This window comes from Pinus tabuliformis, chromosome 2_2 (genome assembly GCF_031772625.1).
Source record: "Pinus tabuliformis cultivar Carrire ecotype Pingquan chromosome 2_2, CPIR1, whole genome shotgun sequence".
Lineage (NCBI taxonomy): Eukaryota > Viridiplantae > Streptophyta > Pinopsida > Pinales > Pinaceae > Pinus > Pinus tabuliformis.
The window spans coordinates 291343019-291369926 of record NC_142300.1 but is presented as its reverse complement, the minus strand read 5'-3'; the positions used below and the strand labels follow the sequence as shown (position 1 = coordinate 291369926).

At 40.5% G+C, this 26908-nt stretch overlaps 1 protein-coding gene across 1 annotated transcript; it reads left to right on the top strand.

The window, feature by feature from the left end:
* Positions 1-500: 500 nt before the first annotated feature.
* On the top strand, positions 501-26908 carry LOC149192468 (DExH-box ATP-dependent RNA helicase DExH12-like). The gene is made up of 3 exons (XM_089404618.1): positions 501-3678; positions 3942-4331; positions 23428-26908. The coding sequence occupies exons 1-3, from the start codon at positions 712-714 to the stop codon at positions 26614-26616; spliced, it is 6546 nt and encodes a 2181-aa protein (XP_089260744.1). The 5' UTR covers positions 501-711; the 3' UTR covers positions 26617-26908.

The window sequence follows — 26908 nt, the reverse complement described above, 5'->3', positions numbered from 1 at the left end:
CATTGTATCTTTATGTTCCTGCATTGTATCTTTTATATTCATGCATTGTATTTTTATAGAAGACCATTTGGTTCTCCCGCATTTTATGGACATCACTGTACTCAACAATCCTTTTGACCTACTTTATAGTTATTAATTAGACATAAATATAATTATCTTATCTGATCTTATCTAACATTATTTACTCACCATCCAATAAAGGGAAAAATATCACCACTCAAAAATATCACCACTCTTATTACAAATGAATAATAGATTTTCAAACTTTCAAGTGGTTAACTAATCTATATTCGTCAACAATTTTTTTTTGGTGATTAAGTTGAGCGTAGGAAAATCAATTAAATTAAATTCAATATAAACAACTAAATTTTATTTCTGGAACCTCCCGTTTGAAATGAAAGAAAAAAATGAGAGGCCCCACAAGCGCAAGTCTTTTACAAATACACCTTATAATAATACAAATTAATTGAAAATGTTCAAAATCAAAATAAAAACATAAAAGTCTCGCTACCTCTGTACGCCGACTTTCATCAGGTCGAAAACCTGCATCAACGAAGATTGAAGCTTAAACCCTAGTTTTGTTCGGTGCACCATCGCACAGCAGCAGAGAGATTTCTCCACGCTTTTCTTTTTTTTTTAACCCATATCGCACAGGCTGGTTATTGCCATAAGGCTTCTTCATCAGCAATTGCAATTACGAATTTGCAGGCAATGGCACATCTTGGGGGAGGAGCCGAGGCTCATGCCCGTTTCAAGCAGTATGAATACAGAGCAAATTCCAGTTTAGTGCTAACTACAGACTCTAGACCTAGAGATACGCATGAGCCCACAGGAGAACCGGAGTCTCTCTGGGGTAAAATTGATCCTAGGAATTTCGGTGACAGGGTTTATCACGGCAAGCCAGCCGAACTGGAGGAGAAGATAAAGAAGGCGAAGAAGAAGAAAGAGAGGGAAAAACCGGACCTGGATATGGTACCCAGGAAAGACAGCAAGAGGCGGAGGGTTAAGGAGGAGAGTGTTTTATCCATTGTGGACGATGGCGTTTACAGGCCCAGGACTAAGGAGACCAGAGCCGCTTATGAGGCCCTTCTCAGTACGATACAGCAACAGTTTGGGGATCAACCGCAGGATATCTTAAGAGGGGCCGCAGATGAAGTGTTAGCTGTTTTGAAGAATGAGAAAATAAAGGACCCAGATAAGAAGAAGGAGATTGAGAAGCTTCTTAATCCAATGAATGCACAGCATTTTGGCCAGCTTGTTTCGATCGGTAAACTGATAACTGATTTTCAGGAAGCGGGAGGCGAGGCGGGGGCGGGAATGGGGGGCGCAGCGGGAGAAGCCCTTGATGATGACATCGGCGTTGCGGTTGAATTTGAGGAGGAAGAGGATGATGAAGACAGTGATTTGGATCAGGTGCAGGAAGATAGTGATGCAGATAATGATGATGATGGGCAGGAGGGGCATGAGGCGGAGGCTATGCAAATGGGTGGTATCGATGATGATGACATGGAAGAAACAGATGAAGGATTGAATGTCCAGGATATTGATGCTTATTGGCTTCAGCGGAAGATCTCCCAGGCGTATTCTGCTATCGATCCTCAGCACAGCCAGAAGCTCGCTGAGGAGGTTTTGAAAATACTAGCAGAGGAGGGCGATGTTCGGGATGTTGAGAACAGACTTGTTATGCTTTTGGATTTTGAGAAGTTTGATCTTATTAAGCTGCTGTGTCGCAACAGGCTCAAGATAGTTTGGTGTACTAGGTTGGCCAGGGCGGAGGATCAGAAGGAAAGGAGGATAATTGAGGATGAGATGACTATGGGAGAACAGCCTGCTCTTGCTGCTATCCTTGAGCAATTACATGCCACAAGGGCCACTGCAAAGGAACGGCAGAAGAATCTCGAACGTAGCATACGAGAAGAAGCAAGGAAATTAAGAGACGAGGGTGGCGGTGGAGATGGGGAAAGAGAACGACGAATGGATCGAGATGGTGGCGGTGGTGCTATGGAGAATAGTTGGTTAAAGGGACAGAGGCAGATGCTAGATCTCGAGAACATTTCATTCCATCAAGGAGGTTTGTTGATGGCAAACAAGAGGTGTGAGCTACCTCCGGGTTCATATAGGACCACAAGGAAGGGTTATGAGGAAGTTCATGTCCCTGCGCTGAAGCCGAAACCATTTGCTGAAGGAGAGGAACTTGTGAAGATATCAGATATGCCGGATTGGGCACAACCCGCTTTTTCTGGAATGAAGCAACTGAACAGAGTGCAGAGTAAAGTATACGAAACTGCTCTGTTTACGCCTGAGAATTTGCTCTTGTGTGCACCCACTGGTGCTGGGAAAACCAATGTTGCCATGTTAACCATACTTCAACAGATTGCTCTCAATAGGGGCGCAGATGGTTCTATTGATTTGAGCAAGTTCAAAGTTGTTTATGTTGCACCTATGAAAGCACTGGTTGCAGAAATGGTTGGGAACTTGTCTAAACGGCTGCAGTCTTATGGAATATCTGTCAAAGAACTTACAGGAGATCAATCAATGTCCCGTCAGCAGATAGAGGAAACCCAGATAATTGTAACCACTCCTGAAAAATGGGATATTATTACAAGAAAGTCCGGAGACAGGACATATACCCAGCTTGTGAAGCTTTTAATTATTGACGAGATTCATCTTTTACATGATAATAGAGGACCAGTGCTGGAAAGCATTGTATCCAGGACAGTTAGGCAAATCGAGACTACTCAGGAAATGATCCGATTGGTGGGATTGTCTGCAACACTTCCAAACTATGAGGATGTTGCCTTGTTTTTGAGGGTTAAGTCAGATGGGTTATTCTATTTTGATAACAGTTACAGGCCTTGCCCGTTGGCTCAGCAATATATTGGAATCACTGTCAAGAAGCCACTCCAGAGGTTTCAGTTGATGAATGATGTTTGTTACGAAAAGGTGATGTCGGTTGCTGGCAAACATCAAGTTTTGGTCTTTGTGCATTCCAGAAAAGAAACAGCAAAGACAGCTCGTGCTATAAGAGATGCAGCTCTTGCAAATGACACACTTGGACGCTTTCTGAAGGAAGACAGTGCTAGCCGGGAGATTCTCCAAACAGAGACCGAATCAGTGAAAAACAATGATCTGAGAGACCTATTGCCGTATGGCTTTGCAACCCATCATGCAGGGATGGCCAGAGCAGATCGAACTTTGGTAGAAGACCTCTTTGGTGATGGCCATATTCAAGTTTTGGTGTCTACTGCTACTCTTGCATGGGGAGTAAACCTTCCTGCTCATACTGCTATTATAAAAGGAACTCAAATTTACAATCCTGAGAAAGGTGCATGGACTGAACTCAGTCCGTTAGATATTATGCAGATGCTTGGTCGGGCCGGAAGGCCACAGTATGATTCCTATGGAGAAGGAATAATAATAACAGGACATAGTGAATTGCAGTATTACCTTTCTCTTATGAATCAGCAATTGCCAATTGAGAGCCAGTTTGTGTCAAAGCTAGCAGATAATTTAAATGCAGAGATTGTACTGGGTACAGTTCAAAATGCAAGGGAGGCATGCACATGGCTAGGCTACACCTACCTTTATATCCGTATGTTACGTAATCCAGTTTTATATGGTCTATCTGCTGACGTTTTAGAGAGAGACAATACTTTGGAAGAGAGGAGAGGAGACTTGGTAAGCATAGCGGTGTTCTTTAATTTCCCATCTGTGCTGTGATATTACCCAATTTTTGCTGGGTGCATATCCAATGGTAATCAGGGTTCCCACGTTGTGGAGATGGTGCCTACAGTTGGATGTGCACCCAGATAGTAATGCTTTGCTAATCATTATTGAGTTTTATTTTGCAGTATAGTTGTACAATCTCTACTTGTGTTTTTTTGGTTTAGAACCTGTTATAGCCCATGGTCCCCTTATTATTGAATTTTTTTTGTATACAGATTCATTCTGCAGCAACAATCTTGGACAAAACCAATCTGGTGAAATATGATCGAAAGAGTGGATATTTTCAAGTTACTGATCTAGGACGCATAGCCAGTTATTACTATATTACTCATGGTACAATGGCTACTTACAATGAACATCTGAAGCCAACAATGGGTGACATTGAGCTATGCCGATTATTTTCTTTAAGTGAAGAGTTTAAGTATGTAACAGTAAGAGAAGAAGAAAAGATGGAACTTGCGAAGCTGTTAGATCGAGTACCAATCCCGGTTAAGGAGAGTTTGGAAGAGCCCAGTGCAAAGATCAATGTTTTGCTTCAGGCATACATTTCACAGCTTAAGCTTGAAGGACTTTCTCTCACATCTGACATGGTGTTCATTACTCAGGTATCATATTGTAACACACCCCCTTATTGACTAGAGGTAGTTATTATGTCACCATTACGAGAATGGGGTGAAATATATATTTTTTTCTTATAGATTTAGAGGTCACGTTGACGCAGGGTAAACCCGCGTATACCCACAGTGTGCATATAAAATGCATAATCTCGTCTGTCCCAGGGATTTCAAAGACTTGCCTGGTCAAATCTTCATTACTTAATGGTTTAAGGCCCCTTAATTAATCTCATGCGGAACGAGTTAATAACTAACCCAGTCTGACCCTTTGGTAATCCTTCTCCAGCGGAACCTTATAACTCACCCCTTTAACCTTTATAACAACTGTGGTTAATTTTATAACTGCGCACATTAACCAAACTCCACTCTATAAGCCAACTCATCCTTTATCGCAATCGCGGAGTTCAAAGGACTCAATAGCATTAGCATTCAGGATTCCCAACTTGCGATGTGTGATTGCCTTTTCCACCGTTGATTTTGTCCACCAGATCAACGGTTGTCGCAATATCGCATCACATTATCATGTGACTTCATCGCCTCTTGCATGCGATATGCGATAACACAACCAGACTTCAAAAGAATGAAACCGCGCCTATAACCTTCTCGGGTCCGTTACTTTCCAATTCGTCAATTGAACAACAATTGAACAACACTCGGGATTGAACAACAATCCGTAATTGAACAACACTCGGAATTGAACAACAATCCGTAACTGAACAACGCTATGCCGATTGAACAACAATTCGCCAATTGAACAGTGCTTCACCGATTGAATAACAATTCGCCAATTGAACAGCACTTCGCCGATTGAACAACAATTAGCCAATTGAACAACAATTCGCCAATTGAACAACAATTTTGTCCCACGTTGACTTTCGCTCTCCGCCATTGATCTTCTCTCTCCAGATCTAATAGTCATCACTTGTCCCGATCACCAAAACAATCTGATTGCGATCCTCCACCGATTGATCAATGCATGCTTGATTTAATCATTCGATCCGATGGTCTGCGGGTCTTCAATTAGCATGTGGGTTATCAAGCTTTCAACCCCCATAGTTGATTATGACGTCAGCATCTGAATTTTGCAATCGACGGTTAAAAACAACTGCGACCTTCACCACGATCAAGGCATTCCGTACTCTCTACCCCCGCTGTGGTTATTAATCTCCTATTTACTTTGTTTTTACGCCGTTCTTCAATGTTCTTTCGTGGTTTTGTTTTCTTCGGAGTTTTGGTCCTTCGCTATTCTGAATCACGATTTCCTCCCGAGCTTAGCTCCGCTCGCACCTTTAGGCTTTCTTCACCTTCACTGATACATTAAAGGCTTCCTCCTGTATTGTTGATGTGTACAAAGCCGAACACCACTCTGTTACTCTTCTCTGTATTCCACCTCTGGTTCTGCACTTGTAACCTATGTTATGCAGAATAACTCAAAATCATACACAATCTATATCCAATGTTCCACCAAGGTTCCGGGACGAGGGGGCGAGGGAGCGAGGGGGCGCGGGAGCGGCCTATGCAAAAGCTCCCTACCATTTTTTAGGAAACGTGGGGGAGCGTCAGGGTCTTAAAAATTTATAAATATAAAATATAATTTATTAATTGTGTCCACTATGACAATTTGGTTTGAATTGAAAAGCTACAAAGCATGATCATTGATATGAATATCATTTAAAATTATCCAAATTTATAAAAGATTAAAGTCAAGTCTGATACATCAAGAGTCATCATTGGCAAAAAATGCCAAATGCTAAAGGCTCCCATATGCTCTAAATTTTTATAGAAAACAATTTTATATTATTAGGCACGGCTGAAATTACCCTGAAAAAGCCACATTTTGCAGCTGTAGAAACTTTCTTTAATTTGAAATGAACATTACACTGAGCTTCCAATAGGTATAAGTGTATCTAACTGCAATGATATGTTTCATGCAATATAAACTTCAATCTTTAACAGCATCACAAGACAAATAGTTAGTAGTAGATAAATATGGACATGATTAAAACTAAAAGCGTAAAACATATAAATCTCCAATTTATTATAATTATCTTGTTCGAATATAGCCTGACTGCACCATAAAACCTTCTAGGGAGCCTGAGATGTTATGAACTGTAACATAGCTTTTTTAGTATTTACAATACTTGTATAGTGCTTCTCCCATTGTGGATCCCTGGTTTGTCCACTCTGACCATTGTCGATGTGAAATGATTCACTCAGAATAAGCATATGATTTTTATTTCCGGCAAGAAATGAAAAGTAACATGATATATTATGGATATCTTTTCATGAAGCCAACCTAATATGGGCCCTCACTTCACCTGGAGAGAGAAATAAGCATATGATTTTATTTCCAGCACGAAATGAAAAGTAACATGATATACTATGGATCTCTTTTCATGAAGCCAACCAAATAAGGACCCTCGCTTCACCTGGAGAGAGAGAAATAAGCATATGATTTTTATTTCCAACAAGAAATGAAATGCAACATGATATATTATGGATCTCTTTTCATGAAGGCAACCTAATAATGGGCCCTCACTTCGCCTGGAGAGAGAGAGATAGACTGCACAAACAGAATATGGTCAGCTTTTATGCAGAAGTATATTATATCTCTGAAACACCTGCAAATTTGCAAATCTGAAAATATGAAAGTTGGGCTTTACTCCACCTTGCAAATCTTCTGTTCAGAAAGAGCCTCGATAAACATCAACCAGTACAGACGAGACCTTAACTTGGAGAAGTTAGATATTTGCACCAAGTTCAACACAGAAAAACAGAATAAAGTGATCATATGTGCAAATATATATTTTAGATAAATTGCACTGAATTTAAAATTCTTATGTATATATGAATACCTGGCCTTACTCAAGTATGCCAGTTGGCTGTTAGATATTCACATGAGATGAAATCAGCTCCCTCTGGAATGATGAATCCGAACAATGAAATCCAATGCTGTGAGTGGAGCGCTCAGCGAACTTGCAAAGGTTGTGCCGCTGTGAGTGTGTTGTTCATGGTTCAAGGTGCTGGTTTTATAACATGAAACAACGATTTTCCAAAACCCTAAACGTTAATTAACTCTTAATTAAAGATTAAGTTCAGTGTTTAGTTAATTAAAAATTAAAAATGGTTTTTAATGCATTAAAAGTGTGCCACGTCCCTCCTCGTCCCCCCACGTCCCCTCTCGCCCCCCCTTGTCCCCCCACGCCCCCCCACGTCCCCCCACGTCCCCCTTTTCGGAAACGCCCCCTCAGGGAAGGGAAACGTTTCCCTGGCACGTCCCCCCGAGTTTCCTCCATTTTGGGAGCGTGGGGAAACGTCCCCTACTCGTCCCCAAGTCCCCGGAGCGTGGGGGAGCGAGGAAACTAGACCCCTAAGGGGGGGGGCGAGTCCCGTGGAACACTGTCTATATCTTAATTACCCAGTACACACACATGAATTCCAAATCGAGTTGTTTGTATTAATAAATAAGTATTTACACAAGAGTCTCTCTCTCAGGCTTGATTTTCTGATCAATGGCCTCTGTTTTCCTACCTGGCCATAGGCTTACAGACAAACCATGTTTCCTAACTCTCCAACTACTGACTGACTATGCCTTTTACGTTTACGTTTATACAAAAGGTTCTGTTGAACTAATTCTGGTTCAGATCCTTAATTTGCTGAACTAACTCTTGAAAATCTTCCTACTCATCCCTAAGAATCCTCTCTAGTTCCTCGAATCATGAGACCTATAAGAGTTACAATTGATTTCCAACTCTCTCATCATCATTAATCACTGATGTTCTCTTACACTTGAGACCATTTACAAATATCTTCGCACTTATCTAATTAATTCCTACTTTAACCACTCAAAACATTAATAATTACATACATAGGAATCCAACTTCCTTGAAAACACAAGACTCCCTATGTCTATTAAAATACAATGATAACTTCGAGTCAATGCTCCTGCGTCACACATGATGTTGCAATTTATTTTCTGTTGGTGAGATCTACTTGTCCAAGGCTGATTTAGCAGGATTTGTGGATAAATACCTAATGTTTTCACTCGAAGTTCTCTAATACAAAAGCTCTAGCAAAATCACATACTCCAAACAGGTAGAATTGAAATTAAACTATGGCTTGCAACAAAATATAGACCATTGCTTGCACCATCTTTCCTGAAAAGGTCTTATTAGAAGTGATGAAAATAACATGGATTGAAAGGAACTTTTTACTCTTCAAGTCCTTTTGGCATCCCTCCTGTACTAGGTGGCTTATCACACCACCTTTCTTACCTGAATCTAAGCAACTCATATTGAGCCACTATCACAACCAATTGTTGAAAGCCATTAGCAAACTCATTGGACATCACCTTGCATGTAGGTGTATGATGTCCATGTGTGAAGTTTACTTTTGTAGTTTATGCTTTGAAGCTTGCTACTGTTAATTCTGGAAGTTTGCAGCTATGAGCAGCATGAGTAGTGCCCTTTATAGCATGTTTGCAGCTATGAGCAGCATGAGCAGTGCCCTTTATAGCATCTCTGCTTATCTAGACATAGTGTACATGTTCAAGGGCTCAGAGATGCTCCATTTTGAGCATACCCACCAACTATGGTATTCTACAAGGAAACATCACATTCATATTTTCTATCAAATGCTTTTTGTGCATTTCCCAACTTTCAGACTTTACCTAGATGTAAATAATTGCATTTCCAACAAAGATATGAGTCAAGCCCACTCTGGATAACAAAAGAATGGACCTACGTTCCAATTTCTAGGTTGGAACATGCTCTAAGATCACTAGAAAAGATGAATGTATCTAGGCTCATGACTGCAAATTGCATTTGTAAAAATAACATCAAGGATTCCTTGCCATCTCCATTCTTTGCAAATCCTGAAATGCTAGCAGTCCATGAAAAAGTGCATTCAGTTCAATATTAGTCTCAAAACACTAATTTTGCTACCTCTCTCACTGATCTAGATCAATATATCATAGTTTACCACAAGGCTGCATGCAAAGTCAATCAACATATATTGAATACAAATATATCCTCCTCAGTGCAGCAAAGTAAAAAAGAAAATATCTGTGTTACACTAACAAAAATTAGTAGAGACTAATACACAGATAGAGGGGAGAAGTGTTGAGTTTCTATTAGTCTACAACACGGACATTGAACCAAGAAAAACTGATCATCCGTTGGACAACTCAGCTTGGTATAACTTTAGATATGGAACTTGAAGTAAATTGCCTTACCCATCAAAAGAGTAGTGTAGCAAGAAGAAAAATCAGTCATTCTGTCCACAATATTGTCACAAAATTATGAGAACCAGTAATTTCAAGCTCCTGTCAATCAATGTTTAGTACCATGAAACATATGGCAATAAAGTCATATGGAGAGATCATAGAGCCACACACCACCCATACAATATTTATTAACTTGTAAAAAAAGGGCAAAATCAACAGGGGCACATTGTTGAATGACCATTAATCCACAACACACCCAAGAAAGACCAATCATTCATGGCACAAAAAGGGTTGACAAAATATACAATTATGAATTTGAAGAAAGTCCTCATACCCACAAAAAGGCCAGTGTGATGTGAAGAAAAAAACTTCAGTTATTAGGATTTGGATACGGATACGGTTCCAGATTCACTAGTTTTTTGAAAATATAGGATCCAGATATGTCAAAAATACGTCAAGTACAAAAATATAATAATGCTTTTAAAAAAAAAAAGGTTTTTAGAGTTCAGAAATCAAATTCATTTATAAATCACAACATTTAGAACTGAAACCATTAAATATATTATAAATATGAAGACTAGAACACTGAAATGATTCTTCCTCCCTCATACAAAAAGGATAATATCATAAATGATAATAGTAAGTACAAAAATGAGCGTCTCGTCCATGATCATTCTACTAATATCATAATTTGCAGTAGGTTTAATTGTATATCCTCGAATGGATCTACATTCTCTTTTGCATCTTGCAACTCTACATCATGAATAGATGATGGGGTCTTGGAATGTAGGAAGTTGCATCAGTAGGCTGCACTGGTGGTGGAACAATATTCTCAATTAGGTTGAGGTGAGCCATGGCATTCAGTGTCAAGTTCAAGTCAGAGATCTCAGGCTCCACATCCCACATCTTGCTCGGACCTTTTTTATACTATGATTCAACATGTGATAGAAGACATAGGTTGGAACGAACATACACAAGATCCTCAGCCTTTGCTGCTCCTAGCCTGTTTCGCTTCACTAATTGGATGAATCCATATGTACTCCAATTCCTCTCAGTTGATGAGGAACTAACAACCTGTGATAACAACTTGGTGGCTAGAATCGAGAGATGAACGCTGTTGCCACCATGGAAGTCCCACCAAGTAATAGGATCAAGATGCTCTCGATCATCCGTAGTTACTGGATCTGAAAAACTACTAGTTGATTGTACAAATCCTCCAAGTTCTTGACGTAATTCCATTGCAACTCCCACATCTCTATAAATTTTCCTCAAAACTATCTTGTATCCTTGTACTACTTAAACCCTTGTTTGGCGCTACAAAATTTTGGAATGATAATATTTGGGGTGCAATGCATAGGCGAAAAAGTGTAATGGTGTGGTCATTTTGTTCCACCTTTCTGTAACTATGCCCTTCACTTCATAATAAAATGTTTCAAAAGGGTTATTTTCGCTTGTCTTGATAATTTCCCTTATTCTCTCCAACATACTATCAATGTTTTCATAAACTTCCCCCAAGCAAGGTGTATATGTGTCAAATATCTTGATCAAGGTCAAGATTGGTTTAGTCAACCGCAAAAGGTATTCGACCTTGTTCCCACTATCCATCATCAAAAATGATGGACTTGATTTTTTGCCCTCTATTAGAAGTGGAAGTCCTCCATGATTCCCAAAGAGGGGCAATGAAGGTCAATGACCATTGCTTGTAATGTTTGTTTCTCCTCCACAAGCCTCTTTATGACAAGAGTGTGGCAGACAAAACGAGTTTCAACAACCTACAAGTTTCAAAAAGTCAAATCTCAAATCAGAAATCATATATAAATTTGTAATTAAAATTAAGAATTTTCAATACAAATAATATTGATTAAAAAAAGAGTACCTTCAGTATCTCCAACTTTGCAAAATCTTGATATATGGCCCGTGACATTGAATGATTGGTTATGAACATTTGGATTTATTTCGCTGCTACATATATTTCATTAATCCATTCAATCTCACCAATCTTGGCAAGCATAAGGTTCAATGAATGTACTGCACACGGAGTCCAAAAGATGTGATCATATCGACCCTCCAGAATCAAACCTGCAGCTCTACAAACTTGTGCGTTGTCTGTAATGACTTGGACAACATTCTGGCCCTGCACTTTCTATTGCATCAATAAGAATTGTGGATATGAAAGATGCATCTTTCCCTATTCCACTGTGTTAAAATTGGCAACTAGTGCCAAACTCCATCTGGGTCATCTTATTTATGGCAGTTGATATTTTTCTTGGATTCCTCTCGTCGAGAAGTGTAGGATTGCTTTAACGATCATCCGATTCTGGCATGTATTTATGGAGATATGAATTTATTTGTATATACTTGACAATTTGTCAAAGTCAGCCAACAACAAAATGTGTGGCACACATCCTCAACGATTCATATAAATAGAAGACACCTTGTGGCATTATTCACTCATCTCTCATCTCACATTCTTCTCTCTCCTTATTTGATTGGGTACACATCTAGGAGCAACATCTCTCTTACACGTGTGGAAGGACGAAGTGATTTCTAGCTAGGGCTGCGTTGACCGAGTTTGACCAGGGTTGTAGAAAGACACTATGACCAGCGTGGACTCTTCTTGCACTGGGGATTTGGTGTGGCTGCTTTTCCTTGGTAGGCCACAGATTTTGGCACACAAACCAAGGTGATTTGTCCTTAGGTTTGATCAACGTTGACTACCCTAATTGCTGGCTGCAAGTTGACTTTTGTTGACTTTCGTTTGATTGAGTTTTCAGACTATTTTTGGGCTGCCTCTTCTTGCTGTTGGAGGCCGAGTTGACTGGGATATTGACCAAGCTGATTGGAGGTCAATTCTGACTTGTTTGACTAGCTTTGACTCCGCTGGTTAGGGTTTTGCTGCTGCTGTAATAAAATTACAGAATTGTATATTTGTACTATCTCTCTCTCTTTGCTGAATTATTGAAGATTATAGAAGAATTGATCAAAGGGTTTACCCACATTGGGGTTTGTCCCTGGCTAGCTGCCACATCCAATGTCTTTTGTCTTGGCTTGTCTTCTGTCGATTTATTTATGTTCTATCTGCATTTTACTTTATGTTAATGTGATTGCTAAACAATGGAACTGACATTGGGCTAATAAGAAGAAATTGAAGTAAATTGCACTATAAACATAGAACATACCATAACTTAACATGGTATCAGCGCTGAGGTGTAGACAAAGCCCAAGCAAGAGAAAGAGCAAGAGCAATCACCAAAGACTGTTGGAAAAAGTCTTAAGACTTCATGGGTTCCTCATCACACTTCCTCGCCGAAGACAAGCTCCGTGAGAAGTCTGACTATCACAGATGGAAGATGTCTCTCGATTTGACATTGGAAGAGCAGGAAGTGTTGGACTATGTGAGAGGTATAATTATTGAGCTTCCATCAAATGCACCGGTTGCTACAAGGAACAAGTGGACTAAGGTTGAAGTCAAAGCAAAGAAGATCATCCAGGACTCTATCGACAAGCACCTGGTGGCCTACATTTCCGCGCTGAACACCTCCAAGGAAATATACGATAGACTGGTAAGCTTATTTAAAGTTAGTGATGCAAATTAAGTTTTGTTTCTCAAAAATAAGTTGAAGGAAATTAAGAAGGGCAAAGATGAGAATATGCAATCCTACTTCTTAAGGATCACCGAGATCAAGAATGATCTCCTATCGATTGGGCAAGTCATTCCTAATAGGGAACTGACTGTCACAACTCTTGGAGGGCTCCCATCTGGATGGTATGTATTTAGAACCACTCTTCTCAACAATAATTTAATTCCGAAATTTGAGGAATTGATGGCGAGATGCATTCAATAAGAGACTAGGATGGAAGAGCAAGAAATGCCTGCATTTAAAGGCAACCCCACTGCTTTCTCCTCTCATGATAAAAGGAAAAATAATTACGGGTCTAAATCCAAAGGAAAGGTTGGATCGAAAGGTGGAAGGAAAGGAAGATGTTTCGTTTGCAATAAATTTGGTCACTATACAAGGGAGTGTCCAAATAGGAAGGACACATCTCATGACGATGATCAAAATCACTTCCGCGACAATTCCAACCACAATCAAAGGAATGGCAGGTTCAATGGCAGAGGAAAGAGGAATGTCGAAAATCAAGGAAGTGGTCAACCCTCCAAGAAGGCAAGAAACTCCAGGTATGAATCTAATGTTGTTAACAAGAAGCAAGATGAATACTATCTGATATCGGCCCTCTCTACTACTTCTCCTCCGGACTCGTTGGGCAATTGGCTTATTGATAGTGGTGCCTAAAGGCACTTCACTGGTTACAAGGAAGCTCTCTCTAATCTGATAAAGAAGGAGACTAACTTGGAGATTATTCTTGTAGATAATTCCACCTATCCCGTAAAGGGTGTAGGGAATGTTATTCTTCAATTAAATTAGGGTAACACAATTCATTTGCAAGAAGTCGTATATGTACCTGATCTAAAAAAGAACCTGGTGTCCATTTCGGCGATGGAAGACAAAGGCTACAAGGTGGCCTTCATCGATGGCAAGGTACGTGTATGGAAAGGAATTTTAAATATGCTTTCACTCTTGGGTTTCGAGTTGACTCTCTATATCAAGTTGGAGGAAGTCCGTTGGGAGTCATGTCTTGCAACACAACTCTTCAGTCTGAACTATGGCACCGGAGGTTTGCCCACCTTCACTATAAGGCTCTACTCGATGTGAGACAAATGGTGACCAGGATGCCCGAATTTAAAGTGGAGCAAGAAGGTGTATGTCCAGGGTGTGCCAAAGGAAAGCTCAAAAGGGGACCATTCCCCTCAAGCCATAGCAAGACCTCCGACATCTTGCAGTTGGTTCACTCTGACATATCTGGTATGATGCCTGTGAACTCTTTAGGAGGATATTTATATTATCTCACTTTTATAGATTACTATTCTCACAAGACGTGGATATACTTCTTGAAAAAGAAGGATAAAGTGTTCTCTTGGTTCCGCCACTTCAAAGCCTTGATCGAGAATCAAATTGAAAAAAAGATCAAGATTTCAAGGGCTGATAATGGGACCGAGTATGAATCCCATGAGTTCCATGACTTTTGCAAAGAGACTGGCATTAAGAGGGAGACCACTATACCATACACTCCTGAGCAGAATGGTGTGGTAGAAAGGAAGGACCGTACGATTTTGGAAGCTGTTCGTTCCATGCTCCATGATCAAAGACTTCCGAAGTTTCTATGGGCCGAAGCTGCAAATGCTGCCATATATGTTCAAAATCGATGCCTTCATCAAGCATTGGATTTCAAGACTCTCGAAGAGATGTTCACTGATAAGAAACTTGATGTCTCTCATTTTAGAATTTTTGGAAGTCCTGTATATTTTCATTTGCCGAAAGAGAAAAGGAATAAATTGGGTGCATCTGGAAAAAAGGGAATCTTTGTGGGCTATAATGAAAATTCGAAGGGCTATAGAATCTATGTGGCTGGTCAAAGGGAAGTTGAGATTAGTCATGATGTCACCTTTGATGAAGACATGGCTCTTAGCAAGGTTGACAATCTTCCTATTCTAAGGAAAACTAAGGAAGTTGACACCAAGAAGTCGGATGAGAAGGAAGATGAGACGATGCCTGAAGTGGAAGAACTTATGGATCCTATTGATCCCCCTCCGCAAGAGCCTTCTAGGAAGAGGCCCTCATGGCTTAGGGGGACACTTGATGATGCCGAAGGACACATTGCACCCAGAGGGACTTTCCGTGAAAGTAAGAAGCCGACCAGGTATCAGGGATACTTGACCATTATGAGCACGATCATTCAAAATGAGCCTTCATCGTTCGCAGAAGCCGTGAAGCATCAAGTATGGAAGGATGCTATGACTGAGGAATACGAGTCCATCATGAAGAACGATGTCTGGGATGTGGTCCCTAGACCCCAGGACAAAACAGTTGTCACCTCGAAGTGGCTTTACAAAATAAAGCATGGAGCTGATGGAAGTGCTGAAAAGTATAAGGCTCGTTTTGTTGCTTGTGGCTTCTCTCAGAAGGAAGGTATAGATTATGACGAGATATTTGCATCTGTTGCCCGATACACCACCCTCTGCTCGATCATAGCCCTTGTTGCTTCGCAAGGATGGAACTTACATCAGATGCATGTCAACACTGTGTTCTTGCATGGTTCAATCAAAGAGGAAGTCTATGTGGAACAACCTGAGGGATTTGAGATTCATGATCGGGAATCTCACATGTGCAGGTTGAAGAAAGCCCTCTATGGGCTGAAGCAAGCACCCCGAGCTTGGTATGAGAGGATCGATAGCTACTTGATGAAGCTGGGATTCACTAGGAGTGAAGCCAATCCGAACCTTTACTTTAAGGTTGAAGATGATAAGCCTCTCATACTGGTGCTGTATGTTGACGATCTCTTTCTGACAGGTGCAAACCCTCTCATTCACAAATGTAAGAGGGAGTTGGCTTCCGAGTTTTAAATGAAAGACCTAGGACTGATGCACTATTTCCTAGGGCTGGAAATCTGGTAGAAGCCAGGGAAGATTTTCCTATCTCAAGGAAGATATGTGGTGAAGATATTGGAGAGATTCGGTATGGTGGACTGCAAGCCTATGACTACCCTGATGCAGCTTGAGTTCAAGAAGTTAAGCGGTAGTGCTGCCAGACCTGCTTTGGGAAATGCTACTGAGTATCGTCAGCTCATAGGAGCATTGATGTTCTTGGTGAACTCCAATCCGGATATATGTTTTGCAGTCAACACGTTCAGCCAACATATGGTTGACCCTCACCACTCACATTGGATTGGTGCCAAGAACCTTTTGAGATATCTTTGAGGCACAATCACTCATGGTTTGAGATACACTACCGGAGATGTGAGGCTACATGGATACACCGATGCTGATTGGGCAGGCAATGTGGTGGACCGAAAGAGTACTTTCGGGGGCTGTTTCTCTTTGGTATCTGCCTCGATATCCTGGATGAGCAGGAAGCAAAAGTTGGTGGCTTTGAGAACCGCCGAGGCAGAGTACATTGCTACAAGTATGGCCGATTGTGAGACTGTCTGGTTGCGAAAGCTCTTCAGTGAGTTGTTTGGATATACATTGGATACTATCGTGATCCTTTGTGACAACTAGAGTGGGATTCATTTATTAGAGAATCCCATATTTCATGATCACTCCAAACATATCGATATCAGGTACCACTTTATCTGGGATATGGGACAGCGAGGAGCAATAAGGCTTCATCATATTGGTACAGATGAGTAGGTCGCCGACATTTTGACGAAGCCCCTGGGAAAGGTCAAATTCTTGACTTTTCGAGAACGACTTGGAGTCGTTGAGAGACCCTCTTATGAGGGTCTTGTATGATGCATGCATTGAGTTCTGGGAGCTCTGGGGGGCTTGGGGTACTTCTTGGAGCGACAAGCGACCATAGGGCGACTCACCTTCACCTAGTGGTGCGCTGTGTACAGGGTGAACGGTTCAGCCTTCCCCTGTGATACCCCGTGGCGACTTATGGACAGAATGAGTGGTTCTCTTGTCGAGGCATCCTACCCATGTAGTCTAGGACTCATGGGAAGTACCTCTCATTTGGCCAATGAGTAGAGAAATGGGGTTAGGGACCATAGTAGTACCGATGGACGCATCGTGTATCTATCGTACTCCCTATGCTAGGATGACCAACATTGATCTGGGATCAATTGGAACTGACTTCGGGTCAGTAAGAGTGATATAGCTCACTCTCTTTTGGCACTGATCTGGGATCAGTAAAGTGGTATGACACACTCTTTGGAACTGACTTCGGGTCAGTAAGAGTACTATTGAGCACTCTCTTTTATCTAGGAGAGACTTCGGGTCAGTAGAGGATGGTATGATACATCCTTGATCATTTCTTCTTCTTCATAGTTCAACAGAGTAGAGCCGAGCAGTGCAGGGTAGTGCATTTGATGGTAGAGATAGTACTGACGGTCAGATGGATTGGCAGATGGAGTTCTCCCTAGTTGAGAGGGAGTGTTAAAATTGGCAACTAGGGCCAAACTCCATGTGGGTCACCTTATTTATGGTAGTTGATATTTTTCTTGGATTCCTCTCATCGAGAGGTGTAGGATTGATCTAATGATCATCCGATCCGACATGTATTTAGGGAGATATGAATTTATTTGTATATAATTGACAATTTGTCAAGGTCGGCCAACAACAAAATGTGTGGCACATCCTCAATGATTCATATAAATAGAAGACACCGTGTGGCATTATTCACTCATCTCTTATCTCACATTCTTCTCTCTCCTTATTTGATTGGGTACACATCTAGGAGCAGCATCTCTCTCACACGTGTCGAAGGATGAAGTGATTTTTGGCTAGGGCTGCGTTGACCAAGTTTGACTAGGGCTGCAGAAAGACACTTTGACCAGCGTTGACCAGCGTGGACTCTTCTTGGATTGCGGATTTGGTGTGGCTGCTTCTCCTTGGCAAGCCGCAGATTTTGGCACACAAACCGAGGTGATCTGACGTCAGGTTTGACTAGTGTTGACTGCCCTAATTGTTGGTTGCAGGGTGATTTCTGTTGACTTTTATTTGACTGAGTTTTTAGATTGTTTTTGGGCTACCTCTTGTTGTTGTTGGAGGCCGAGTTGACTGGGATATTGACCAAGTTGATTGGAGGTCAATTCTGACTTGTTTGACCAGCTTTGACTTTGCTGGTTAGGGTTTTGTTGCTGCTGTAATAAAATTACAGAATTGTATATTTGTACTATCTCTCTCTCTGCTAAATTATTGAAGATTATAGAAGAATTGATCAAAGGGTTTCCCCACATTGGGTTTTGTCCCTGGCTAGATGCCACATCTGGTGTCTCTTGTCTTGGCTTGTCTTCTGTCGATTTATTTATGTTCTATCAGCATTTTACTTTATGTTAATGTGATTGCTAAACAGTGAAACTGACATTGGGCTAATAAGAAGAAATTGAAGTAAATTGCACTAAGCATAGAACATACCATAACTTAACACACCGCAATAAACAACCTTCAAAAACATTGCCCCTTGGGGGCATATTGCAATAACATTAATTTATGGGCGGTTTCTTTGGTTTCTCCATCTATCTTAAATGATGGACACCCTTGTTTCTGCCCATGTATCCCGAAATGTCTATAGCTGCCTATCCACCGATTGTCTCTCTGATGTCAACAAAGTAGTGCAGACCTTTTCATATCTAGTGCTTTTGTACCCTTTTGGTGCTTCACTAATTGCCTTAATTATTTGTTGCCAATAAGGGGAACACACAAATTGAATGCTAGCCCATTTGCATAGATGGAACGAGCTACATGTTCATCGGCTATGTCTCTACTTTGATTATTGAAAGCTATTTCAAGAGGGCCTAGAGTGGGCTTTTAATTAGTTGCGGCAGCAGACTTAGATGGCAATGGAGGCCTAATTGTAGAGCTTTGCACAGGGTGTTTTCCCTCAGCAAGCTTCCTATCAGCAACATCTTGCAAAGATGCATATAATTTAATTTTTTGCAAGACTCAAACCTTGGTCAGGTTTTCCATTTGCATCTTTTGGCCCCGTGCATACTTGCACCCTTTGTTAGTTTGTCTAGTCAGATGGGCCTTCACTCTGGTATATGAACCATTTTTGATATCTTGGCATTCATTGCACTTCCATTTATATGAACCACCTCTGAGATTTTTTCCAATAATCTCCACATACTGCCATAAAGGAGATTTTGGGTCTGTTTTGATGATTTCCCTTTCACTCTACTGTAATGGTTCCATTTCTATATGTTGTAGGTTATTGTGTGTCACTGCATATATGATACAATCTAAAATTCAAACTATCAGCCATCAAGAATACACAAAATAAAAAATTAAAATGACTGTCTGTACATAAAATTAAAATTAAAATTAAAGTACATAAAAGATTAAAAATTAATTTAATTTAAAGAAGGAAGGGCAGTGGAGGCCGTAGTCATTGTGATAAGGATAAATTGCTCCCTTCAAATATACAAAAGAAATCTTAGTTAAGTACAACTCACTTTTGCAGGAAATAGTGGTTCTATCCAACAAAAGTTGGAGTTGGATCTTTCTTTGTATAGAGGCCAGGAACACTGATAGTATGGTCCTTGAAGACTAATCTGGGTGAAGTTTCTGAGTTTCAAACTCAATCAGATTGCACTGATAGTATGGTACTTGGAGACTAAGCTGGGTGAAGTTTCTGAGTTTCAAATAGAGTGTTTAAATCTCCCGTGGCATATTTGTAATAACTTGTGGCGAGTGGAAGTCTCTTAGACGCTTTGGGAGGGTGAAATTAACTAACGCCATTGGGACCATCGGTATTCTGTGGATTGGACATGGGGGAACAAGAGGTCTGTTCTGGACCCATGGTACTAGTGAACAAAAAAAAATGATGACGAGAAGCGGAGACAGTTTAGAGGTTGTCCAGACTAAGGTGATCTCGGTTTGTGGGGCATAAATCATGGTTGAACTGAACTAAGATGGTCTCAGTTATTTATGCATGGGCATAAAATCACGCACAAAGCACCATTTTACCATCCAAGGGAACTGTTGCCCAACAATAGTGCCGAAATAGGGGTTGTTGATACTTCCAAACCTATGAATTGTTGCTTGGTGAATCGTTTGTCTTCAAAAGTTTTAAAAAATTATTAGCTACAGGGGTCGCTGCCTGGTCAATAGTCCTCTGTTGTGCTGTTGCTCAATACTATCCTTATGCGGCCGACAAGCTCATGAAACAAGGGTGCTGTTGTCTCGCTATCCTTCTCTGTTGCTATCCTTGTGCCAATGTGTGCGGCCGGCAAACTTAGAAAAAGATAATGAGGGACCACATCATCCAATTAAGCCAAAATGAAAACCTAAAACAAAAGTCTACAAAGTAAAAACTGCATTGCAAAAATCTTGAAATCCGTTTCCGATTTGCGGGATCTGTTTCCAAATTTCGAGATCTGTTTCCAAATTTAGGGATTGGTTTCCAGCCAACAGGGATCCGCCATGTTGCCAGTTTTTGGACGTATCTAGGCTGATCCGGATCAGATCCGTGGATCCTGGACCACGGAGTGCCGGTTACGGTAACTTAGAAAAAAACCAGTCATGACCACCATAATATTGTTACAAACTTATGAAATGCATAAAATCAATAATTTCAAGCTCCTCTCAATCAAAATATAATACACAATGAATCTTACGGCAATAAAGTTATGTAGGGAGGCCATAAAGCCATGTGCCGTCACAATATCTACAGCTCAAGCTAACGAGAAAATCATCGTTTGTGCCATGTATATAAAAAGTAGAAAGATGCAATAGATGATCTGTATAATAGACTGATGCAATAGATGACCTGTACAAATAGAGGGATGCAACACTTTGCTAGTACTGCAGGCAGATTTTTCTTAATGTGGCTTATCTTTGTATACACAGCAGATTCAACTGGATTTGGTAACAAATATTAATCCTATATACTTTCTTACAAGTCTGATGGTATTTTTTTTGATACAAAATCTAAACCTGTGAGTTAAGCCACACTGTAACTGGAGCATTAATACAGTTGTGGTTCTGTACCCAATTTATAGTACGTGAAAAAAACTACGTCTACGCATATATCCTCAGCCACATGCTCCACAACTCTCAATGGTCCTGCATCATATACTCAATTTTCTTGCAGTGCATGAGACTCATCAAAGACTGATAAATTGCCCTCCAACATTCTTCACAATAGTTGTATCTTGACAGATACATGATGAGAAGTTACGATTCTTTACAGAAGATTTCTAGAGACTCTATAACCAGAAGCACCTTGTCAATGGAGTGTAGTGGCATCAAAAACGCCTATGAAAAAGTGGCTGATCTTGGCAGATCTGAGGATTCTGTATCCCACTAAAATATCCAGATGGAACGATAGTAATGCTGCAAATCTGGCCTCCTACAGGCTTTTGTTTCCCCAAGAGTTTATTAAAATAAATATAACCAAAATGAAGAGGGCAGCGAGAGTGAAAGAGAAAAGTCTGAACTGGACTTGTTCAGAATATCGGTTCGTGAACACAAGGAGGATGCCCATGATGAGCAGCCAATATTTTCCTATGCCTTGCAGCCCAGGGTTTTTGATGAAGTGTGCTATTGATCAGTCAGTATTTGGGATGCACCTTACAGCACATTTGGTTAGTTTACACTGGACTAAGATCATAGTAAATAGGCTTTCATGTTAATATATATATATATATATATATAATAATGTTGCAAGCTGCGGGCAGACACCCTATGCTGATTTGCACTCATAAATGCAATATTATACGACCATACCCATAGTCCAAATGCCAGCATAACAAGAGCAACACCAATATTATTTTAAAACATATTTTATCAAGTCAACTATTAGTTAGACCATTTCAGGGCTACAACCATGAGATCCATTCCTTACAGAAATAGGATAGGCACTTACCTCAAAGTAAGATTGAGCGACTGAGTCAGGGACTACCACTTTCTGTCCAACCATAGATTGGGTTACGTAGCCTTTCTTGCAGCCCAACGACCCCCATGCCAGATTCCAGAGCGTGAGTGAAGGTCTGCTTATGTGATTGGGCTAGTCTTGCTGGCTGGAACTGGGCCTCCAGAGGGCCAACCCCCTCCACCCTCCGGCTAATTCACATCATGTAAATTATTCCAGCTCATCTCCTGTTTTGAGAGCTTCTGAAACCTCCTAGGCTCTCCAGGAAATTGAGAGTAATATTTGCTGGAAGCTCTGCAGTGTATATCCAAAAGTTCCTAGATCTCAGATTCTCAACTTTAAGGAGGCCAGAACTTGCCCATTTGCATCATTCTTCTTTCCCAGATTTGAGGCCTGTCACCGCAATATTACCTGTGTTTTTGCCAAGACTTGGTGACAGGCTTTTGATTTCCGCAGATGCTGGATACTGGTAACAATCTTTGAGTGGTACACATACCTCAAAGTGCTAGTAACAGCTATAATAACTATAATATGTAGATCATGATGCTCCCGTGAACGTTCCAGTATGCAGGTGGTGAGGAACATGAGAGGTAAGTGATGAATACCCATGCTTGGAGAACAACATGGCCCTCTTTCCTTAATTGCAAGCTTCCTCTTTTCTCTTTTCTTTTTGTACTATTCAGGTTGTTCTTGTACCTGTTTTGGCCAGAATCTCCCAGCAAACAAATTAATGCCACCTACCTCCGTGTATTCAGATTTTTTTTTTTTCTATCTGTTATGTTTTGTTTCAGTAGGTGGCCAGCTCACCCCATTGTGCTTCTAGCCACCAATGAATTGCCCTGTGAAAGGTCATGTCGCTATATATATATATATATATTGTTTTCTTGCATGCTGTAGCAAAGGTGTGTGTGTGCCCTTGTCTTTGCACCCTTGCTGGCAACTTAAATAGACCAGTCCCCTGCTTGCTCTTGTCAGCCTCCCTGGCTGTGACAAAACCAGAAAGGAAATCCCCAAGAAGTTTTACACCTCAGCTCTGGAATCCGTGTCCCCAACTCAGCCCATTTACTTTAATTAAATTTACAATGCTTAACTAAACGGAAAATGTAACCGGGGTTATTACACATATGGTCGCATTGCACAGTAAACCAATTCTTGTTGCTTTATTAATTGGAAACATTTTATTTTTATTTTCCTTTTAAAAAAGACTTAAAGGTGGTATTGAGAGCATTGTAGGCCATGCTGTGTTCTCTAAAGCCTATTTTACACTAATATTTATTGTCATAGAGTTGCTACCATCTCTCTTCCATTTGTGTTCTTTAAAGCCTATTTTGTATAATGTTTATTGTCATAGAATTGCTACCATCTCTCTTGCACTAAGTGTCTATTTTAAATTTCTAATACAAATTTTTTCTTTTCTGTTTATGTTCAGAGTGCAGGGCGCCTCATGAGAGCACTTTTTGAGGTTGTTCTTAAAAGAGGTTGGGCTCAGTTAGCTGAAAGAGCTCTTAACCTGTGCAGGATGGTTAGTAAGCGCATGTGGAGTGTTCAAACTCCTCTTCGTCAATTCAAAGGAATTCCAAATGATATTTTGACCAAAATTGAAAAGAAAGATTTAGCTTGGGATCGATACTATGATCTCTCTGCTCAAGAGATTGGGGAGCTCATTCGTTTTCCAAAGATGGGGAAAACCATTCATAAATTTGTTCATCAGTTTCCAAAATTGGATCTTTCTGCTCATGTCCAACCAATAACACGAACTGTATTGAAGGTGGAACTAACTATCACTCCAGATTTTCAGTGGGATGAAAAGATTCATGGATATGTGGAACCTTTTTGGATAATAGTAGAGGACAATGATGGTGAATATATACTCCATCATGAATATTTTATGTTGAAAATGCAGTATGTTGAAGATGACCATCATTTGAGCTTCACTGTCCCCATCCATGAACCTCTTCCTCCCCAGTACTTTATTCGTGTTGTATCGGATAAGTGGTTGGGGTCGCAGACAATACTGCCAGTTTCATTTAGACATCTTATTTTGCCAGAGAAATACCCACCTCCTACTGAGTTGCTAGACTTGCAGCCACTTCCTGTGTCCGCATTAAGAAATCCTTCATATGAAGCACTATATCAACAGTTTAGACACTTCAATCCTATTCAAACTCAGGTATTTACAGTGCTTTATAACTCAGATGATAATGTTTTAGTTGCAGCACCTACTGGTAGTGGTAAGACTATTTGTGCTGAGTTTGCTTTACTACGATTACATCAAAAAGGCCCAGACAGTGTATTTCGATGTGTCTATATTGCTCCTATAGAAGCTCTTGCCAAAGAGAGATATCGGGATTGGGAGCAGAAATTTGGAAAAGGATTGGATCTGAAAGTAGTTGAACTGACAGGTGAATCTGCAACTGATTTGAAGCTCCTTGAAAAGGGTCAAATAATAATAAGCACACCAGAGAAATGGGATGCTTTGTCTCGGAGATGGAAGCAGCGGAAACTGGTTCAACAAGTCAGCCTTTTCATTGTGGATGAACTTCATTTAATTGGTGGAGAGGGTGGTCCAATCCTGGAGGTAATCGTATCCAGAATGAGATATATTTCAAGCCAAATTGAAAATCGTATCCGCATTATTGCTCTTTCTACTTCACTTGCAAATGCTAAAGATCTTGGAGAGTGGATTGGTGCTACAGCACATGGGCTTTTCAATTTTCCACCTGGTGTGCGTCCTGTACCAATTGAGATTCACATTCAGGGGATTGATATAGCCAATTTTGAGGCTCGAATGCAAGCAATGACTAAGCCAACATACACATCAATAGTTCAACATGCAAAGGAAGGCAAACCAGCTCTAGTGTTTGTGCCAACACGGAAACATGCACGACTTACTGCTCTTGATCTAGTCACATATTCAAATGCAGATGGTGGAGAGAGATCCCAATTTCTTCAATGTACTAAAGAAGATCTGGCACCTTTCATTGCGAAAGTTAAAGAATCTACCTTGAGTCATATTTTGACTCACGGTGTTGGGTATCTACATGAAGGTCTCAGTTTAATGGAAAAAGAATTGGTCACCCAGCTGTTTAGTGCAGGGGCAATTCAGGTGTGTGTTGCAAGCAGTTCGATGTGTTGGGGGTTGTCCTTGTCTGCACATTTGGTTGTTGTCATGGGGACACAGTATTATGATGGGCGTGAGAATGCTCATACTGACTATCCTATTACTGATCTTTTGCAAATGATGGGCCGTGCCAGTAGACCTCTGCTTGATAATGCTGGAAAATGTGTGATTTTATGCCATGCACCTCGCAAAGAATATTACAAGAAATTCTTATATGAGCCATTCCCAGTGGAGAGTCATCTTGATCACTTTCTCCATGACCATATGAATGCTGAAGTGGTTGTAGGCACCATTGAAAGTAAACAAGATGCTGTGGATTATCTCACTTGGACATTTCTCTATCGCAGACTCACTCAGAATCCTAATTATTATAATCTTCAGGGTGTCAGTCATAGACACTTGTCAGATCACCTTTCTGAACTTGTCGAGAGCACATTGACTGATTTGGAGTCAAGCAAGTGTGTGGCTATAGAAGATGAGATGTATCTTTCTCCCTTGAACCTTGGCATGATAGCATCTTATTATTATATCAGCTACACCACCATTGAACTCTTTAGCTCATCCTTGACTGCAAAGACAAAGCTGAAGGGGCTTCTTGAAATTCTTGCTTCTGCCTCTGAGTATTCACAGCTTCCTATACGACCAGGTGAAGAAGAAACAATAAGAAAATTAATTAATCATCAAAGATTTTCTATTGATAAACCAAAATATACTGATCCCCATGTAAAGGCAAATGCATTGTTGCAAGCGTACTTCTCAAGGCATGTTATTGCTGGGAACTTAGCACTAGATCAGCGAGAGGTCCTCCTTTCTTCGAATCGGCTTCTGCAGTCAATGGTGGATGTTATTTCTAGTAATGGTTGGTTGAACCCAGCTCTTGCTGCAATGGAATTGACCCAGATGGTTACCCAGGGTCTTTGGGAGCGTGATTCTGTCTTATTGCAGCTTCCACATTTTACAAAAGAACTTGCCAAAAAGTGCCAGGAAAATCCAGGTAAAAGCATTGAGACTGTTTTTGATTTAGTTGAGATGGAGGATGACGAAAGACGTGAATTATTACAGATGACAGATGCACAGTTGTTAGACATCGCCCGTTTTTGTAACCGATTTCCAAACATTGATCTGGCATATGATGTATTAGAGAGTGATGATGTGAGAACTGGGGAAAATGTTACATTGCAAGTTACTCTTGAAAGAGATCTAGAAGGAAGACAGGAATTAGGTCCAGTTGATGCACCTAGGTATCCCAAACCAAAAGAAGAAGGTTGGTGGCTAGTTGTTGGGGATCCAAGTAGCAATCAGTTGCTGGCTATTAAGAGGGTAGCACTTCAGAGAAAATCTAAAGTTAAGCTTGATTTCACTGCACCATCAGAGCTTGGAGAAAAGAAATACACGTTATATTTCATGTGTGATTCATACCTTGGGTGCGATCAAGAATATGAATTTACAATTAATGTGAAGGAAGCTATGGAAGATGATGAAGATGGACGAGAATGAGATGGCTTTTTCTGGAGGAATGTATTTTACAAGTTGTCAAGAATCGACTTTGCAATTAAGCAGGAGAGCCCTTTATATTTGTACCCCAAATAAGCTTTTTGTATAATTAAGTAGTACAGTTTCTAAAAACCAATTAATTGACTTTCCTTTTTTTGATGTTTGCTGTTCTTTCCAATAAACATGTGCTGATTAGTTTCCATACAGGTGCTGGTTGGTTTTAAATTATTATATGGTTTCACAAGGCAATACTTGGTGTACTTGGCCACTCTCATTTTAAAGTCTTTTAATCATA